Source organism: Aegilops tauschii, chromosome 3 (genome assembly GCF_002575655.3).
Source record: "Aegilops tauschii subsp. strangulata cultivar AL8/78 chromosome 3, Aet v6.0, whole genome shotgun sequence".
Taxonomy (NCBI): Eukaryota; Viridiplantae; Streptophyta; class Magnoliopsida; order Poales; family Poaceae; genus Aegilops; species Aegilops tauschii.
Window position 1 is genome coordinate 555,200,729 of NC_053037.3, and position 16,473 is coordinate 555,217,201.

Below are 16,473 nucleotides of genomic sequence, written 5' to 3' on the forward strand. Positions count from 1 at the left end.
AAATACCTTTTCGCCGCCGCAAGCTCCCGTTCTCGTGAGATCCCATCTTGGGGCCTTTTCCGGCTCTCTGACAGAGGGGGATTCGATCACTGAGGGCCTCTACACCAACCTTGCTGCACTTCCGATGATGTGTGAGTAGTTTACCACAGACCTACGGGTCCATAGCTAGTAGCTACATGACTTTCTCTCTCTCTCTCTCTCTCTCTCTCTCTCTCTCTCTATTTGATATTCAATACAATGTTCTCCTCGATGTTCTCGGAGATCTATTCGATGTAATCTTCTTTTGCGGTACGTTTGTTGAGATCCGATGAATTATGGATTTATGATCAGATTATCTATGAATATTATTTGAGTCTTCTCTGAACTCTTTTATGCATGATTAAAATAGCTTTGTATTTCTCTCTGATCTATTGATTTGGTTTGGCCAACTAGATTGATTTTTCTTGCAATGGGAGAAGTGCTTTATGATGGGTTCAATCTTGCGGTGTCCTCACCCACTGACAGTAGGGGTAGCGAGGCACGTATTGTATTATTGCCATTAAGGATAAATAGATGGGGTTTTACCATATTGATTGGGTCTATCCCTCTGCATCTTGTCATCTTGCTTAAAGCGTTACTCCGTTCTTGTTAACTTAATACACTAGATGCATGCTGGATAGCGGTCGAGGCGTGGAGTAATAGTAGTAGATGGAGGCAGGAGTCGGTCTACTTGTCACCGACGTGATGCCTATATTCATGATCATTGCCTTAGATATCCTCATAACTTTGCGTTTTTCTATCAGTTTCTCAACAGTAATTTGTTTACCCATCGTATGTTTCTTTCAAGAGAGAAGCCTCTAGTGAAAACTATGGCCCCCGGGTCTATTTCTCATCATATATTTTCAGATCTATAAAATCAAAAATACAAAAATACCTTGCTGCAATTTATTTACCTTTACTTTATTTTGCATTTTTGCTTATCTTTTATACCTATCTCTATCAGATCTCATCCTTGCAATTAACCGTGAAGGGATTGGCAACCCCTTTTTCGCGTTGGGTGCAAGTATTTGTTTCTTTGTGTAGGTGCAACTATTGGAGACTTGTGTGTACCTCCTACTGGATTGATACCTTGGTTCTTAACTGAGGGAAATTCTTATCTCTACTTTGTTGCATCACCCCTTTCTCTTCAAGGAAAAAACCAACGCAAGCTCAAGAAGTAGTAGTGGTCCGCATTGGAGTTGCCCTGACAAATTGTAGTCCGTTCCTGTAGTCAAACATCTTATTACTATATATATGCTCAATTTTTATTTTTGACCCTGAAACAGTAGGAGAGGCTCCTATTGTATATTTAATTAAATAAATGAAAGATTGTACATAATATACATACAACCTAGCCACTTTGGGCTAGGTCCAAGAAAGAACCAGCAAGCAACAACAGGAAGCTAAGGTCTAAAATTTTCAGGAATTAGCTCAGAGTGTGCAAAATAATTATAGGCTCATGCCTTATTTGGTTGGTTATGCAGCACAAGCTAATGCATTCACAGTCGAGTCAGCACCATGAACATACAAAACTAACAAAGCAAATCTTATAATGTACTCCGACATTGGCCGAAGATCCATGGAACTAGTATAAACTTTTGTGAGAAACCATACCTCCAATGCGGCTCCAAGCAGTATGCTTATATATTTTTTAAATACCATGAATCAGATATGTCTTTAACGGACATTTTGATAAATTAAGGGTCTCTTGTTTTGTGATAACTATGGAACTAGCTACAGGAAAAAATTCGCATTTTTGGTAGGCCGCTATGGAACACTTCTCTGCCTTTTTTTTCTTTTGCATCAGCCAATTTGTTGCGAGTCGTTGGATTAAAAACGAGTGGCCAGATTGTCCTCTTCTTCCTCCAACCGCCCCCTTCCCCTCAAACTATTCATCTTCTTCCTCCTACCCGACAAAAATACAAGCCACGATTTCTTCCTCCTCCCTCCCAACCCTTCTCCTACCTCGCCTCCAACGAGTTCCCGTCCGATGCCTCATCGGGGACGCAATGTCGCTTCTGTCTCCAACTCAGGCTTCGTCTGATCCAAGCGATGGTCAGAGTTAAAAGCCCCCCTCCCAACCACACAGTCAAACCTCCGACTCGCCTCCGCTTGCGATGGCGCGACGTCGACGGCTCCGCCTCGGGGTTTGCTTCTCCTTTGCGAAAAATCGACCGTCGCGATTGCGATTTTCAAGCAACTGGACGAGGAATGGCAATACCGAACAAGTTTTATTATATGGTTCTTGGAACCGAAGCATTTGACAAAATGGAAACAAAAGTAGGCAAAACCTCACTAGAATATTTACCAACTTGGACTGGGGACTGACTGACCTCGCAACGACAGCCCACCCCACACGAGGGGAGTGAAGTCCAACACACGCGCACCAACCCTCCTCTTCCTCCTTTCCTTCTCCCCACCTCGCCTCTTCCCCCAAACTCCGCAGATTCTCCTCGCCGCTCTCCAATCCGGCCGTCCCTGGGCGGTCACCATCGCCGCCCGCCCTCACGACGAAGCATCGACCCCTTCCCGCCGCCGCCTGCCTCGTCGCCGGCGCATGAGAGGTGAGCTCCTCCACGCATCCCGTCTCATCCCCCATCCCGTCCGTCGGTGCCTCTTCTTGCCGGCGCTGCCATGTCCTCGTACCAGGAGCGTCCCCGTGGCTCCGTGTACCCACCTCGCTCCGTCTTCTCCTGCCGCGGAATGCGATCCGGGTAACCAACGGGTGCCGGTGCGGATTCGGTCGCCTGCCGGCCGGCCGGCCGGCCGAGATGTGGATCAGCTCATCCTCCGATGGGCCGCGAGTTCGCGACGAACGATGGCGTCGATGCGTCGCGCTACGCGTGCTCCTCCTTATCCGCAGCTCCCTTGCTAGTAGCCGGTAGGTTCGATTTGTCTGACGCCGTAGTTCCACTGCAGGCGACAGACGTCCTAGGTGAGAGCATTTTCCATGGAATCAAAATGATGAAACTGGCAGTGAGACGTAGCGGGTCCCTCGACGCAGGCCGGGTTTATAGAGGAGCACATTCCATGTGGTATGTTGCTCACCACAATGTGGATGTGCATCTGAACAACATCAGAGGCTTGATCTGCGCCTACTACCCTGTAAATGAATGTGCAGACCCGTCACTTGGAACTAACAAGAGTGCTCTTTGACCATTGCCCGTCTATGAATTTCACAATCTGTCCTGCCAATGATTTTGATTTTGGTTATTGGTGGCAAATCTTATCCCTTGGCTGGCATCTAGGACTTGTGCCTTCATTTTACGTTTATTGCGCTGATTCACTGATCTCTACGGTTGTTGGCATCTATGGACCAACTGTTCCCTTCATTCCCTACTTTCCTCAACAATGCGCATTTATGTGCTGCATTACTCCGTCTAGCTTTGGGTTGAAATGGGAGCTCCAGCCTTCCAATCTTTTTTGTTTTCTTTCATGCACCAAACAGCTAATGGTTGTATTAACTTGATGACACTTAAGTTTGTCTGCATAGTCTACATTTCCATATTGAGTTAATACTTCTGATCTTTGCTATTTCCAGCGAATCATGGGAGGATTTTGCTGCTGCCTTTCCACAGACGATTTTGAGGAATATGTTCATCCAAATAATCCTGTCTATAGACAATGCATATCCCTAAGGCAGTTGTTTCACAACATGTTTGGGGGGGTAATGTTACCTCTTACTATATGAATTTTCCAGTATGCAAAATGCAACCATATATGGTTATACATGTACATTTAATCTTCTGGTTTCCAATTTATCATACATCTTCTTATGGTCATGCTGATCTAATTATCCAAATTGCCACTGCTATGTTGATTACATGCTATTTTATGGCAAACAGCACAATATGCTAGCTTATATAGAGGAGTATTTTAGATGGCACATTGGTGTCACTGATGTTTGTTGGACAAAAATATAACACCAATGGCGAACTATACAATGATCGGTACACAACATTTATGGAAGGCAAAAGATGGTAGAGACTAGAGAGACCATTGACCTGTTCTTGATCTTACATTAGTATTGATCTTTTGATTGTGTTCAACCACATTTACATGGTTTATGATGTATGCACATTGTCTGGGCAGATTCATTGCAAAGAGAATTAGAGAAATCACAAACAAATGTAGAGCATGTTTGGCATGTTTCATTTTCAATGATTTTGCATGTTATAGTACATTAATTTTCATACTGAATGCTTATTCTAACTCCAGTATTCCTCTTTGGTCCATGTAGTATACTGCAGCATTCCAGAGGCTCGACTCTAGGCCAAGCAACCCAGCTCAAGGAGCTGCGCCATTGGCATCCACTAATCCAAGTACTAATATAACTGAGAGTTCGCTGTCTGAAACTTTTCACCTTGTTTCTAGACCACCCCCATATGACATTGACCCTAGATATGCCCGAGTTCAAAGAGAGGGACTGGTATCAAGGCGTGAAAAGTCTATAAACCTCACGCATGAAGAGTCCCCAGCTCTTAGACGAAATGGCAGCAGCTCCGGTGTCGAGCATTTAGCTGCTCAAAAGAAAAGGAGCAGCACTGATCCTGAGGGTGAACATAAGGTGCGTCGTTCTGAGTCGACTAAGAGTCTTTCTGGAAGAGCATATAACAGCAGTTATGCCGTCATCACTTCAGACGACGAAGATGTCTGCCCTACTTGTCTGGAAGGTTTGTTCGCACGTGTTTTTATCTGAATACAGAGGACATGTTATGGTGTGCGTGAACATTTTCTCACTGCTTGCCCATCGTGCAGAGTACACCCCGGAGAATCCGCAGATCATAACTAAATGCTCCCACCATTTCCATCTAAGTTGTATTTATGAGTGGATGGAGAGAAGCGACACCTGCCCAATTTGTGGGAAGGTACCTTATCTCGTGCTCCAGACTTCATATTCCTAATAAATGTATTTTCTCTGCATGCCTGACAACTCCCACAACCTGCTGGACTTGCAGGAAATGGAGTTCTGCGAGAGCCCCTGAGAGAAACTTCCATGCCGGTCGCATCAGGAAGAGCGGGAAGAAGTATCTGCAGCATGGGATGCTGGAGAGTCTGTAAAGGGAAAAAGTATCTACAGCATGGGATGCTGGAGTCTGTAAATAATACCGTAGTTCTTTGATGTCTGAAACCTATCTCGTTCTCGAGATCGACTTATGTGTACTCAAATCAGTCTACCAAAAAGTCTTGCTGGATATTTCGTGTGTATATTGTTGAATGGCAGTTGGCGATGGAGTTCGATAGTACTTCTCCCTGCGGATGGGAATATAAGTCGGGCGCGGGCCTAAGAATTTTGATTGGTTATTGTGTGTTGTATGCCAAAAAAAAAAGAATTTGTCTTCGACTGTATGGCATATTAAACATGTTTCGCTCGTTAAATGGACGACCTAAAATCAAGTGCCTGACTTATATTCCTGTCTGCAGGGAATGCTTTATAAGTTTTTGTTCATGAGTTAATGGGTCCTCCGGGGGCGTGAAGTACCGCAAATAGAGTACTAGGTTGGCTCATTATTGTTGCGACACTCGCCATTGTCCAAATAAAGTGTTCCTAAGGTGTCTTGTGTTTAAGAATATACGTATGATAGAAATACTTTCCCAAACTGCAGTTAGAGGACTTCAACAGACCAATGTTGATAGCAGTAGTTGTGGGCGTAACCCGTCCTTGAAGTTCCAAAATTTCACCCGAAATATATGATCTTTGCTGAAGTGAGCGGTATAAAGGACAATCTTGAGCACAGATATATAGGTCCTACAAATGGCATAAAGATTACTTTGGCTTCTGTTAAACTGTTATTGTTTAGTTAGATCAAAGTGTCCATCAATGAAAACATAACATGGGTCTGATATATTCTAAAACATATACTGAGCTAAAGTTGCCAACATACGGATAACAACAGTAAGGAGAAATGCATTTGCCAAAGATACACAAATATGGCTCACTTGCTCAAAAACAATTGATCAGAGAACGAATAGCAGTTGCAAGCAACAGGCCTCAGTTACACAATGACAGCCAGGCACGCCTAGAATACAAGAAGCAAGCTCACCCAGATAACTGGGAGCATTTCATTTCCAAATGGAAGGAGAGAGCCAGCAAGCTGGCATTTTTATTCGGTAATCGTTTGATGGCCAGCGCCGGTACCAAACCATTCTATCCGATAATTTTAGCGCCTACAGGTTGGCGGCAGTCTTGAGGGCGTTGCCCTTCTCCTCCAAGCTCGTGAGCAGGCTGTCGAAGCTCCCCTTGAAGGAGCTCACCCCCTCGTGCTCCAGCTGCTTGCCAACCTCTTCCCAGTCGATGCCCAGCTTCTCCAGGGCACTGTATATGCCCTCAGCTTCTGACACGTTAGCGTCGATTGTCCTAGCAACTGTGCCGTGGTCGATGAACGCGTCCAGAGCTTGGTCGGGCATCGTAGAGACCTGAATGTGCAAAGGGTTGCGAGCAAGTTAGGATGCGCTTAAAAGTTCTGAATATGTAAAAAAAATGACAAGTCGGTGATTATGATCCCGACAAACAAGACGAAAGGAACTTGCTGTTGAAACTCACGGTGTCAGGTCCGATGAGAGGATCGACGTAAAGAGTGTCCAAGTAAGCCGGGTTCTTCACGCTGGTGGATGCCCACAACAACCTCTGCTTCTTGGCTCCCTTCTTCACCAAAGCCTCCCACCTCGGGCCAGAGAATTTCTTCAGGTAAAGCTGGTTTGCTATCTTTGCTTGTGCTACGGCAGCCTGAGAGAACAGAGGGTGGTCGTTAGTCAAAACTTGATTGTGATAATTTAGAAAGTTCTGCTACTAGGTGACAGGTAACTCCAAATTGTCTCTACCTTTCCCCTCAGGGCAAGAGCCTCCGGTGTTCCAATCTTCTCAAGCATTTTGTCGATCAGACTGTCAACTCGGCTGACAAAGAAGGATGCCACGCTGGTCACTCGGGACAAGTCGCTCAAACCAGAAGCCTCAAGCCCGTCGAGGTAAGCATCAATCACAGCCTCGTATCTTGCAACGGAGAAGATAAGCTGCAACGACATCAATAAACTTGTGATCAATAGGTTTATCATCAAAGTATATAACAACCACAGCAAATAGTCCAGTGGAAAAAAAACACAAGATGCATTGATAACCAAGGAGATACAAGATAATGGTAAGGAAAGACAGAGCTCAGCACTTACAGTAACATTGACGCTGATGCCATTAGCAATGACTTCCTTGATAGAAGGAACGCATTCTGCAGTAGCTGGGATCTTGATATACACATTGGGGCGGTTGACCACTTTGTGTAACCACTTCGCAGCTTCAACGGTTCCTTGGGTGTCATTTGCCAACCTAGGAGACACCTCCACTGAAACGTAACCATCAGCTCCATCGGTCTCGTCATAGATGGGCTCAAACAGTTTGCACGCGTCTTGGATATCCTTTATGACGAGTTCCCAGTAAGCGCTCTCCGCATCCTTCCCAGCTGATATAAGCTCCTTGAACTGACCGTCATACGCGTTTGATGAAGAGATGGCTTTCTGGAAAATCTGCATATTGTTGGGGACACAGTCAGCAGGAACATTGCAGACACAGCACACATGAGCAAGCCATATACAGCATATAAGAAAAATAAAACAGTAAAAGGGTGATTACCGTTGGGTTGCTGGTGACTCCACGGACACCGTTGGCGATGTAGGGCAGCAAATCGGTGACAGGCCGGCAGAGGTTGTCGTACCACGGGGACTGACCCTGTTGCTCGTAGAGGTCATGGAGCGTGGTCCTCTTCGTCACGGCGCCGTTCCCTTCCTTGGCGGAAGCCATCGCACTGAAGAAGGGCAAGAATTAACGTCACATTAAAATGATTGCTGCATCACATACATATATACAACACAAACAAAAGGAACTTTCTGTTCCTCTTTTTTTTGGCAAAATGAACTTTCTATTCATGATCATGAGCACTGTAAAATGTTAGCGAACATTCTTCTATACATGTACACGACGCGGTGGCAACTTGGTGTGCAAAATTAGTGAACGCAGGATGCAAAGCCATACGAGATTACCAGAAACAAATGGAAAAACGGAAGGCTATGCTTATCCCTATCAATCAATCAAGCAGGGAGAATCCAGAAGCGACGGCCTGCTGTGGCGTGTAGCCCAACCAACCCGGCGGCGCGCTTGCATAGGATACATCGCCCTCAACCACGTAGCGACGAATCCGCGCACGGCAACACGGGCCATCTCGGCCGAGTTGACCGATACGGCCCGCGAAACCACCCGATCCCGGCGGTCCACCCCCCATCGGACGGCCGCGCACGCGCGCCCAGGCCTCCCTGGAAGGACCTCGAGGCCACCGCGGATCCGAGCAAGGCGCTGAGCCGGGCCGGGCCACGCGCGATCTACGCGGCGGCGGAGCATCAGCGCCGCGATCCAACCCACCCACCCACCGCAATTCGAACTGCGAAAGCGTGAACAAGACAAAAAAAACTCGTCCCGAATCACGGCCCGGCCGCTCTGATCTGACCGAACCTCGCCGGCGACGCAACCCCAGCCGGTCGCCTTCCCCACGGCACCGCAGCAGCAGCGGAATCACGAATCTAATCAACCAGTGAGAGAAGGAGGAGCGGATGGTGTGTGTAATTTCTCACATGACGGGGCTCCTGGCGCGGGCGGCGAGGGAGACGCGGAAGCGGCGGGCGGAGGGGGCGAAGGCGAGCGCGGCGGAGCGGAGGGACTGCGAGGGGAGCGGCCCCGCGGCCGCCGGCCTCGGGGCGGCGAGCTTGGGCACGGTGCCGGCCATCGCGGCTCTGCTTCCGACTCCGGGGTTGGTGAGGGGGGCGGCTGGGCTGGGTTGGTCGCCCACGGGGGTTGTTGCGAGGTTTAGCGGGGCTGCCTCACACGCACGACGGATCTCTCTCTCCTTCCCTTCCTTGTCCCTGCCGTTGGTCCTTGTCATCGTCAATAAGTAGACGCACCATTTCTAATGCCAGTTTACGCTTAGACCCTTGTGGTTTCTGGTATTTGTGGTGTGTCATGGGCTAGTGAAGGGCCGGAGCAGCCGTGCAGTGCTGCGGTGTGTTACGTGTGTACGCGGAGGCATGTGAACGTGCGATGCCATGATCCGGTCGCGGAGATGCGTTGCAGTGGCGTATTGCCCCTTTGCCTCTCCCCTCCTTGGCTTGAGCAAAGAGCGTAGTAATTGAACCACCACTTGTGAGGATTTTTCTTCATGCATGAGAAGGGAATCGAATCGAGTCGACCACTTTCTTGCGCCTTCGCTCTAGAAAATGGTGATAGGATGTGCTGGTTGGAGGTAGGGGATCGAATTGGCCGCTTTCCCTTTGATAGCGACGATGTGTTGTGGTTGGCTCCCCATCGACAACGACGAAGAAATGGCCTTGGGTGAATCATAGTTTATTTTTGACCTTCATTCAAGATAAAACCAGGGATGGTAAATTTGTCTGTAAAAAGAAAAAGAAAAGGCTAATGAATAGTGTCGTGTCCCGCAAACACATGCGGCAGATGAAGTTGAATTTGTCCACTTTCTCCTTGGCAACGACGTTCAGTTGGAGTTGGCTAGAGTATGATAGGTAGCACGGAGGGACGGCTTGGTTGGAAAGTAGTTTAGATCTTCAAGAAATATCCAATGTTGCGAATTTCTTTCTGTTTCAGCCACACACGACAACACTGCCTCTGTTGTGTTTTCGATAGCAAAGCATCTTGCGCATGGATTTCTCCCTAGGCAGTATCATGTGTATGTGGGCCAATTGAGTAGGTCCACCTCTTTTTCTCGCTGAAAATGATGCCGAGTTGAAGTCGTCTCTCTTTCAATAACGATAGGTGATGAAAAAAAAATTTGGGGTGGATCGCGGTCTAGACCTCCGAAATACTTGCGCAAAATCATATGAAATTGGTGTGAAAATGCAAAGAGGCTAAAAGTATATGTAGCCCTACACACAAGGAGAGAAAAAAAGCAGGGGGTTGGTGGCGTTTGTGACGGGGTTGTTGACGATGTTAAGCCTGACCCAAACATTACCCAAAAAATGCCACCAAAAGATAAGCGGGTGATACATGAGTAGTATCATACTACTATTATTATCACAACTTAATTAACACGACGTTCCTAAATTCAGGTAGGTCCCTGGTTCTCCTCGTATTGAGACATAGGGTCCTGCTGCCGCTGGTGTCGGCGGCCCTAGATGTACAAGTTGGCCCCGCCGGCCCTTGGACGCAGGAAAAGTCCACGAAGCAGCTGCAGCAGCTTTGTTTGCCCCGTCAGTCAGTCAGTCAGGTGTGCGTCGCACCTAGCCGCCGGATCATGGCGACGCCACGCACACGCAGGGTGGCGGCTACTGCCTACCCTTCCACGTCCAGACTCCAGAGAGACTCGTCTGGATCCCGGGCACACCTACCGGCGGTGAGAGTGAGAATAATCGGAACGGTGCATTTCAGATGCGTTTGCTGTTCCTTGAGACGACCACTACCATGGTCAATATCGGTGTTCAGAACATCAGAATCATCAACCAGACCATGAGATTCGCGGGGTTTCACTTCCACAACGGAATGAAATAAAATCACATGGCGCGAAAGCCCTGCTGCCTGCTGCTGCCGTCCTCCTCGACCGCCCATCTCCCTCCACCGCACCGATGGGCCGCAAACACGCAGCTGATCTGAGTTAGTAATAAACTAGGTACCCATCCGGTCATGATGTAGTATTGTCTGAGGACGAGGGCCTGAAGCTTTGACCCCATCCCAAGGGCCAGTTGCCCCTTTGGCGACTGACTGACCACACCTTCCCCGCGGTCACGAACGCTAGCTGTAGAAAAGAACTCCCCTCTGACCACACCTTCCCTGTGATTGCTTCTGCTGGTCAAAATCGTCAGGGGCGACTTCTCCCAAAGCAGAGGGGCGGCGTGACGACTCGACGAAGCGACTCGCCATGGCCCCTACTGACGGCCGAAAAGAGCACGGTGATCTGTACGGCGTGCAGATATTCAGAAAATCACACTTGGTCTCTTAACTTCCTGGCAGTCCCTAGTTTTCCCCTTGCCTTCCCTGTCACCACGACCTGACGATTCCATGATGAATCATTTCGAGAAACCTGACAATTCCATGGTGAATCAATTCGTTGGAAACTGTCAGCTCTCTTTCTTTGGTTCTCACATCAAGTTCCTTGGCGTAGCAGACGGCGGCTATAAAAGGGAATTCAGCGAGCGCACACACAAGGCCACACACACTGCTACAATAAAGGAAAACACATTTCTCACCCACAAACATGACGCTGGGCTGCTTCTCAATTCTAATCACATCTCTATCGCTTCTTCTGGCTAAAAAGTGGTCGGGGCAAAACAAACGAACATGGGCAGGTCTGGAATTTTTTTATGCGCAGCCCTTTCTTTTTTTGATCACGATTTATATGCGACTACGTACATCTCGATCTCTAGGGCGTGCTACCGGCCGGCTCGAGGTCGCTATCGAGGCCGGCGTTCCACTCAGGCACCTTCTGGGCCGGCCTTTGGGTACAGCATGAGCATTCTTTCGCAGAAGCAGCCTAGGAGAAAGCAGCGCAGCCGGCGTTTTTAGTCCCACCTCGCCTGGCTTAGCAGGAGTGGGCAGACCGCTCGCCTACATAAGAGGGCGGGGTGCGAATGGGGACAGGCACGCAGCTGCGTGGTGAGCACAAAGCGAACTATTCTTTCGCCTTTTACTAAAGAATACCGTGTGCACGCCACATTAAGCAGCATACGCTAATTTTTGAAGGGTGTTTTCTCCTTTTGACAAGGCTCCCACAATTCAATGTTTCAAATATTACTAGATCTGATGTATAGTGCGAGTCCTTGATAAATTATCACAAATCTGAGGTGTTGCTCCTATGTACTCCTAGGTGATATGAAATCTCTGCTTGGATTGGCATGCAGGTGCATTTGCCATCGTTTTGGCCCCAGGATTCAGGTATGCAAACCCGTTGAATAACAATGCATTTCACCTCGCTGTTGTATTTTGTTGTCACCACGCTGCAAGCTCATTCAGATCCTTGTTTATCGAAGAATCATTCAAATAAAATCCTAGCTGAACCATGTTTATGCCTTTCAGTTCTCCGATTGTTGGTCTCAGGATTTGTACATTCACATGTTGCACCAACATCTCTCTCATATTTCTTCGCAAAGAAATAAAAACACCTCTCTCATATCTTGTATCAGGATCAATTCTTGAGTAACAGCTTAAGTTAACAGTCTGTCGTTGAATGTGATACTTTGTGTGAAGCTGCATCACCTCTCCCTGATGATGATGAATCGCTTCTTCGTGTGCGTCAGAACTCACATGGAAACTACCATCTCTCTTTCTTTTCTGTTCTGGCATCAGCACTGTCAATAGCAGACGGGGGAAGTGCATGGATGAACCCGGGTACATATGAACCCACTTCGAAAAACATATTTCTAAATGCTAAAAAAAACCTTCTATGTGTGTGCATAAAGTTTCACTGCTGACTGCTGCATACACGCAAAAGTGGCCGTGGTAAAAAAGAAACAAAGAACGAAACGAACAAGAAAAGAACAGGACGTGAGGTCTTCTGAACTCTGAAGAACAAAAATGTACACGACGAGACTATGCAAAGCGCTCCGACGATCTTCTACACACGCTACCACGGCTTGAGGTCGCTGTCGAGGCCGGCGTTCCAGTCGAGCACCTTCTGGCCGGGCTTCAGAAACGCGCCCTCCCGGTGCGGCAGCTTGCGGGCGAGCCCGTTGAGCACCTGGTCGAAGGCGTCGCCGGGCCTGGCCGGCTGGTGGAAGAGCACGGCCTGCTTCATGGCCGGGCTGGCGAGCAGGCGCTGCTTCCGGAGCACGTCCTCGGGCGCCACCGACGCCAGGATGGAGTCGAGCCGCGGCACGTCCGCCTCCGCCACGAACACGCTGATCTGCTCCCAGGGTATGGCGTCCGCGAAGGGCAGCACGATGTCGTCGGCGATGATCACCGGGATGCACCCGAACACCACCGCCTCCACCAGCCGCGGGCTCCACGGCGCCCACCCCAGCGGGCACAGGCAGAAGATGGCCCGCTGCATGTCCTCGTAGTACGTCGACGGGTGCTCCGACGACATGTCGAACAGCGGGTTGTCCTTGAAGTTCTCCCACACCGACGCCCGCGCGCCCCTGCACGCCGTCCATCATCATCCACACCGTCGTTAGCATTTCATCAGTTGTCGACACCGATCACGGTGACATTGACAGATTTGTAGTAGTGGTGATGCATTACCTGGCGTAGTAGCCGCCCTCGGGGTCGTTGCCCATATCGTAGAAGAGGCCGCGGAAGTAGGCGAAGATGGACCGGGGAGTGCCGGGGGAGATGAGGTGAGCCTGCATCTTCTGCGGGTTGGCGTAGGGAGGAATGGTTATCGAACCCTCCTGCATGCACACATGGTTCCTCTGCCCGAACGTCTGCACCAGCGTCGCACGCCGGAGCAGCGGTAGGATGCCCCTCTCAATAGCCCTCTCCTCCTGAATGGAAAAACACAAAGAAATGTGCTTCTTCCTTTCAGTATGTTGTTCATTCAGACAAAAAGTTCAGTTGAAACCCAGTAGTAAGTGGCAACATTCATGTCAGTGGTGTACCTGATAGTGGAAGCATGCCCCGAAATCATGGGGAGCAAGGAAGAAGTGGTCGGCCCCCTCGGTCCGGTTCCAGTAAGGCCATGTCGCCGCGATGTACTGGATGGCGCTCCGCATGATCCGGGGAGCCCGGAACGGCAGCGGGAAGCCCTGCTGCGTCAGGTCGCACGTCACGTACACCGGGGTGTAGAACCAGTCGGCCTCCTCCGGGTTCATGGTCCGCACCGCGCTCGCCAGCAGGAACTGGTGCATGAAGATCTCCGCCGCAAACATGTGGTAGAGGCACCGGTTGTCCTTCTCGAGCAGGTAATGGTTGTACTTCCTCGGCATCTCGTAGATGAACACCTTGAGCTTCCCCACCGGGTCGTCCTCCAGCACGTCGCCGGCGTTCCCTGAAGCCATCCAACATGTTTGAGCATATGATCGGTTTATTTGAAAATTAAAACTGTCTCAAAATGTGTAGTACTCCAGAGATGGCACTTTTATAGAAAACTAGCTTCAGCGCCGGCTACGGTTTGATTCTGAGGAGAAAATGATGGATGGATAATCATGGAGTGCTCATATTTGTGCATGACAGAATCACCACTTATGTTATGAACAGATTAGCAGCAGCAGTTGGTGCAAAATGGCCGAGCTGTTGCGGTCAGCAGCTCACCAACCATTCGATGCTCCTGCTCAGATGCTACAAAGATCAATCCCTATCACTATCAGGCAGTTTTAAACTTTGATGAAAACAATGGTAACCTGCCAATTTTATCCCCATTTTAATAACCAATGCGGTGGTTGTTAGCACGTCAGCTTTCAACGGGAGGGAAAGAAAAACAGCCAAGGGAATCAGTGACATGATATCCATCCATCAGCGGAGTGAGTGGACGACCGGCGCTGAATTCAGCCGCTACTTTTATAAATCATCATCTCCGGATCTTTGCGTCCACCATCCGATGGAGCAAACTGTGCGGGTTAGGTACAGCTCCGCCGGTGGTGCTCCTCGCGAGAAATGCCAATAATGGCATCCGGCACGCTTGATTCCCGAAGCGGCGAGGCAGCGCCATTACGGGAGCTGTGGCCCGCCGGGGGGATGGTGCGAATGGGGGGGCAATGGGGCCGAGATCCCACTCTCGAGAACGATTTGATGCAATGCAGTGTACTGATGTCTGTACTCTGTAGCATCAGAGAGGGAATTCAGTGGTACTGAATTCACCTACCGACCTCGGCTTGCTTCGAGAATTGGTGGCTGTTACTGCTGGTACTTGGTTGCTGGTACAGTCCTTGATTACAGTGTGTGTCTGCCTGTCCGGTACCGTCCGGCCGGCTGGCCGGCGAGCCGCACGGCGGCTGGATCGCTCGCCGGCGCAATGCAGGAGTCATGCATTATTGATCCCGGGGAACAGCAAAATGGGCGGGCTGCCGGGCACGAATAACTAGTTCGAACCGGAGGACGGAGGAATGCAGATACAGCGGAGCAAAAATTGGATGGGAGCGTCGGCGGGCGGGACAGATGCAGCTAAGCCAGCTAGGAGCCCTGCTCAATTCTGATGCGGATTCAGCAGCCAGGCAGCTGGTTGGCCGCGGCATTGCGTTCTGCGGCGGCGCCGGAGCAGGGGAAATCTGAATCTCGGCGGGGCCAATTTCGGTTTCTGTTGCGCGGCGTCGGCTCTGAGGGACGGGGGGATTTAGCAAGGCCCAAGAACGGAAGAAGGTGGAGATGGGAGGGCGTACCTGAGATCCTGACGTGCTTGTGCTGCTGCGGCTGGTGGCTTTGCGGCGGCGCGGCCGCGACGAGGAGCGCCGCGCAGCAGGCGGCGACGGCGAGCAGAGCGGCCGCCGCCGCGGACGGCCTGGTCCCCGCCCCCATTTGTCTCTCTCGCCGGCGACCCCTCGCTGGACCTCCTTGACCGGCTCAGTGGCCGGCGCGAATCTAGACGGCCGCGGCCGAGGGCGCAAGCTGGAGGGAGCAGCGACCAATTGAGCGAGGCCGGTCCTGGTTAGCTTGCTTGCTGGCTGGCTGGCTGGCTCGCAGCCAAGTCGGTGCTGCTTGCTATTGCTAGTCCTCCTCGTCTCCGGGTCGCTGTCGGCGTGCGTTAGACCGTCCCTCTCAGCCCCTCGCGGTCGCAGGCAGGACCCGGAAGGCCGCAGCACCGAGGAGAGGAGATGGAGCGGGATGATGACGATGGTGAGAAGACAAAGGGATGGAGCGGGCGGCGGAGGCCGATTGGGGGAGCGGCGATGCGGTCAAGGTGACGAGCGAGCGAGGGAGCCAGCCAGTGGGAAATATACAACTCCTCTCGCCGATGCCGCCCCGGAAAAGACTGGGCTGAACGCGCGACGCACACAGCACGGGACTACGAGCGGGTCTAGTAGAGGCTGGCTAGCTAGAGGGGTGGCGGAAAAGAAAAGAAAGGTGCAAGGAGAAAGAGAGAGGGGCGGGGGCAGGTGTTGGCGTGCGACGGAATCAACCGACGCCGCCCGGGGTCTCTCCGTCCCGCTTTCGCTTCTCTATTACGTACCACGTCTCGCTTCGCTTCCCTTCTTTCTTCTCCGGCGCAGACCCGAACGATTCCTCCCATGCCAATATGCCGTTCTTACCATTTCTTTACGTAGCTTTTTCTCCGGCACGTCGTGGTGGCTACCATGTTACCGCCCGACTAGTTTAATCGGCTGCTGGTACGGTGGTGCCATTATCATGCTGCGATCGGCCACGCACGAGGCCGTGCATGCGGAATCATGCATCACATCCGCTCTCATTTTCGGTTTCCGATTAGTTTATCAACTGGGCGTCGTCTGCCTGCTGCTTTTAGGCACTGGCCTCCCGACCCTCCCTCAATCACGCAGGCGCGTGAGCTGGAGATGGAAAGGCGGGCGGAAAGGGGTTCGTGTCAT

The 16,473-nt window shown here is 50.4% G+C and overlaps 3 protein-coding genes and 1 pseudogene across 3 annotated transcripts; 2 read left to right on the forward strand and 2 right to left on the reverse strand.

The window, feature by feature from the left end:
* Positions 1-2,348: 2,348 nt before the first annotated feature.
* LOC109769976 (E3 ubiquitin-protein ligase At3g02290) lies at positions 2,349-5,226 on the forward strand. Its single transcript, XM_020328683.4, has 5 exons — positions 2,349-2,582; positions 3,560-3,685; positions 4,259-4,691; positions 4,777-4,886; positions 4,977-5,226. Exons 2-5 carry the CDS (start codon positions 3,566-3,568, stop codon positions 5,001-5,003), a joined length of 690 nt encoding a protein of 229 aa, XP_020184272.1. The 5' UTR covers positions 2,349-2,582; positions 3,560-3,565; the 3' UTR covers positions 5,004-5,226.
* A 714-nt stretch (positions 5,227-5,940) lies between these two features.
* LOC109769975 (uncharacterized) lies at positions 5,941-8,934 on the reverse strand. The gene is made up of 6 exons (XM_020328682.3): positions 8,632-8,934; positions 7,640-7,811; positions 7,183-7,533; positions 6,841-7,029; positions 6,563-6,745; positions 5,941-6,435 (listed from the first exon to the last, which is right to left on the reverse strand). Exons 1-6 carry the CDS (start codon positions 8,781-8,783, stop codon positions 6,187-6,189), a joined length of 1,296 nt encoding a protein of 431 aa, XP_020184271.1. The 5' UTR covers positions 8,784-8,934; the 3' UTR covers positions 5,941-6,186.
* Positions 8,935-11,647: 2,713 nt separating this feature from the next.
* On the forward strand, positions 11,648-11,758 carry LOC120962154 (U5 spliceosomal RNA; annotated as a pseudogene).
* A 646-nt stretch (positions 11,759-12,404) lies between these two features.
* LOC109769973 (probable glucuronosyltransferase Os01g0926400) lies at positions 12,405-15,998 on the reverse strand. The gene is made up of 4 exons (XM_020328680.4): positions 15,313-15,998; positions 13,597-13,985; positions 13,241-13,482; positions 12,405-13,137 (listed from the first exon to the last, which is right to left on the reverse strand). The coding sequence occupies exons 1-4, from the start codon at positions 15,446-15,448 to the stop codon at positions 12,624-12,626; spliced, it is 1,281 nt and encodes a 426-aa protein (XP_020184269.1). The 5' UTR covers positions 15,449-15,998; the 3' UTR covers positions 12,405-12,623.
* Between the last annotated feature and the right edge of the window lie 475 nt (positions 15,999-16,473).

Bases quoted from the DNA above. Each gene is read 5' to 3' on its own strand.
- LOC109769976 (XM_020328683.4), top strand. From the start codon at position 3,566: ATGGGAGGATTTTGCTGCTGCCTTTCCACAGACGATTTTGAGGAATAT. The intron at 3,686-4,258 runs GTAATGTTACCT...TGGTCCATGTAG, and splicing joins TTCACAACATGTTTGGGGGG to TATACTGCAGCATTCCAGAG. The intron at 4,692-4,776 runs GTTTGTTCGCAC...CCCATCGTGCAG, and splicing joins CTGCCCTACTTGTCTGGAAG to AGTACACCCCGGAGAATCCG.
- LOC109769975 (XM_020328682.3), bottom strand. From the start codon at position 8,783: ATGGCCGGCACCGTGCCCAAGCTCGCCGCCCCGAGGCCGGCGGCCGCG. The intron at 7,030-7,182 runs GTAAGTGCTGAG...ATGTCGTTGCAG, and splicing joins GCATCAGCGTCAATGTTACT to CTTATCTTCTCCGTTGCAAG. The intron at 6,746-6,840 runs GTAGAGACAATT...CTGTTCTCTCAG, and splicing joins CTCTTGCCCTGAGGGGAAAG to GCTGCCGTAGCACAAGCAAA.
- LOC109769973 (XM_020328680.4), bottom strand. From the start codon at position 15,448: ATGGGGGCGGGGACCAGGCCGTCCGCGGCGGCGGCCGCTCTGCTCGCC. The intron at 13,483-13,596 runs GTACACCACTGA...TTTTCCATTCAG, and splicing joins GGGCATGCTTCCACTATCAG to GAGGAGAGGGCTATTGAGAG. The intron at 13,138-13,240 runs GTAATGCATCAC...GACGGCGTGCAG, and splicing joins GAGGGCGGCTACTACGCCAG to GGGCGCGCGGGCGTCGGTGT.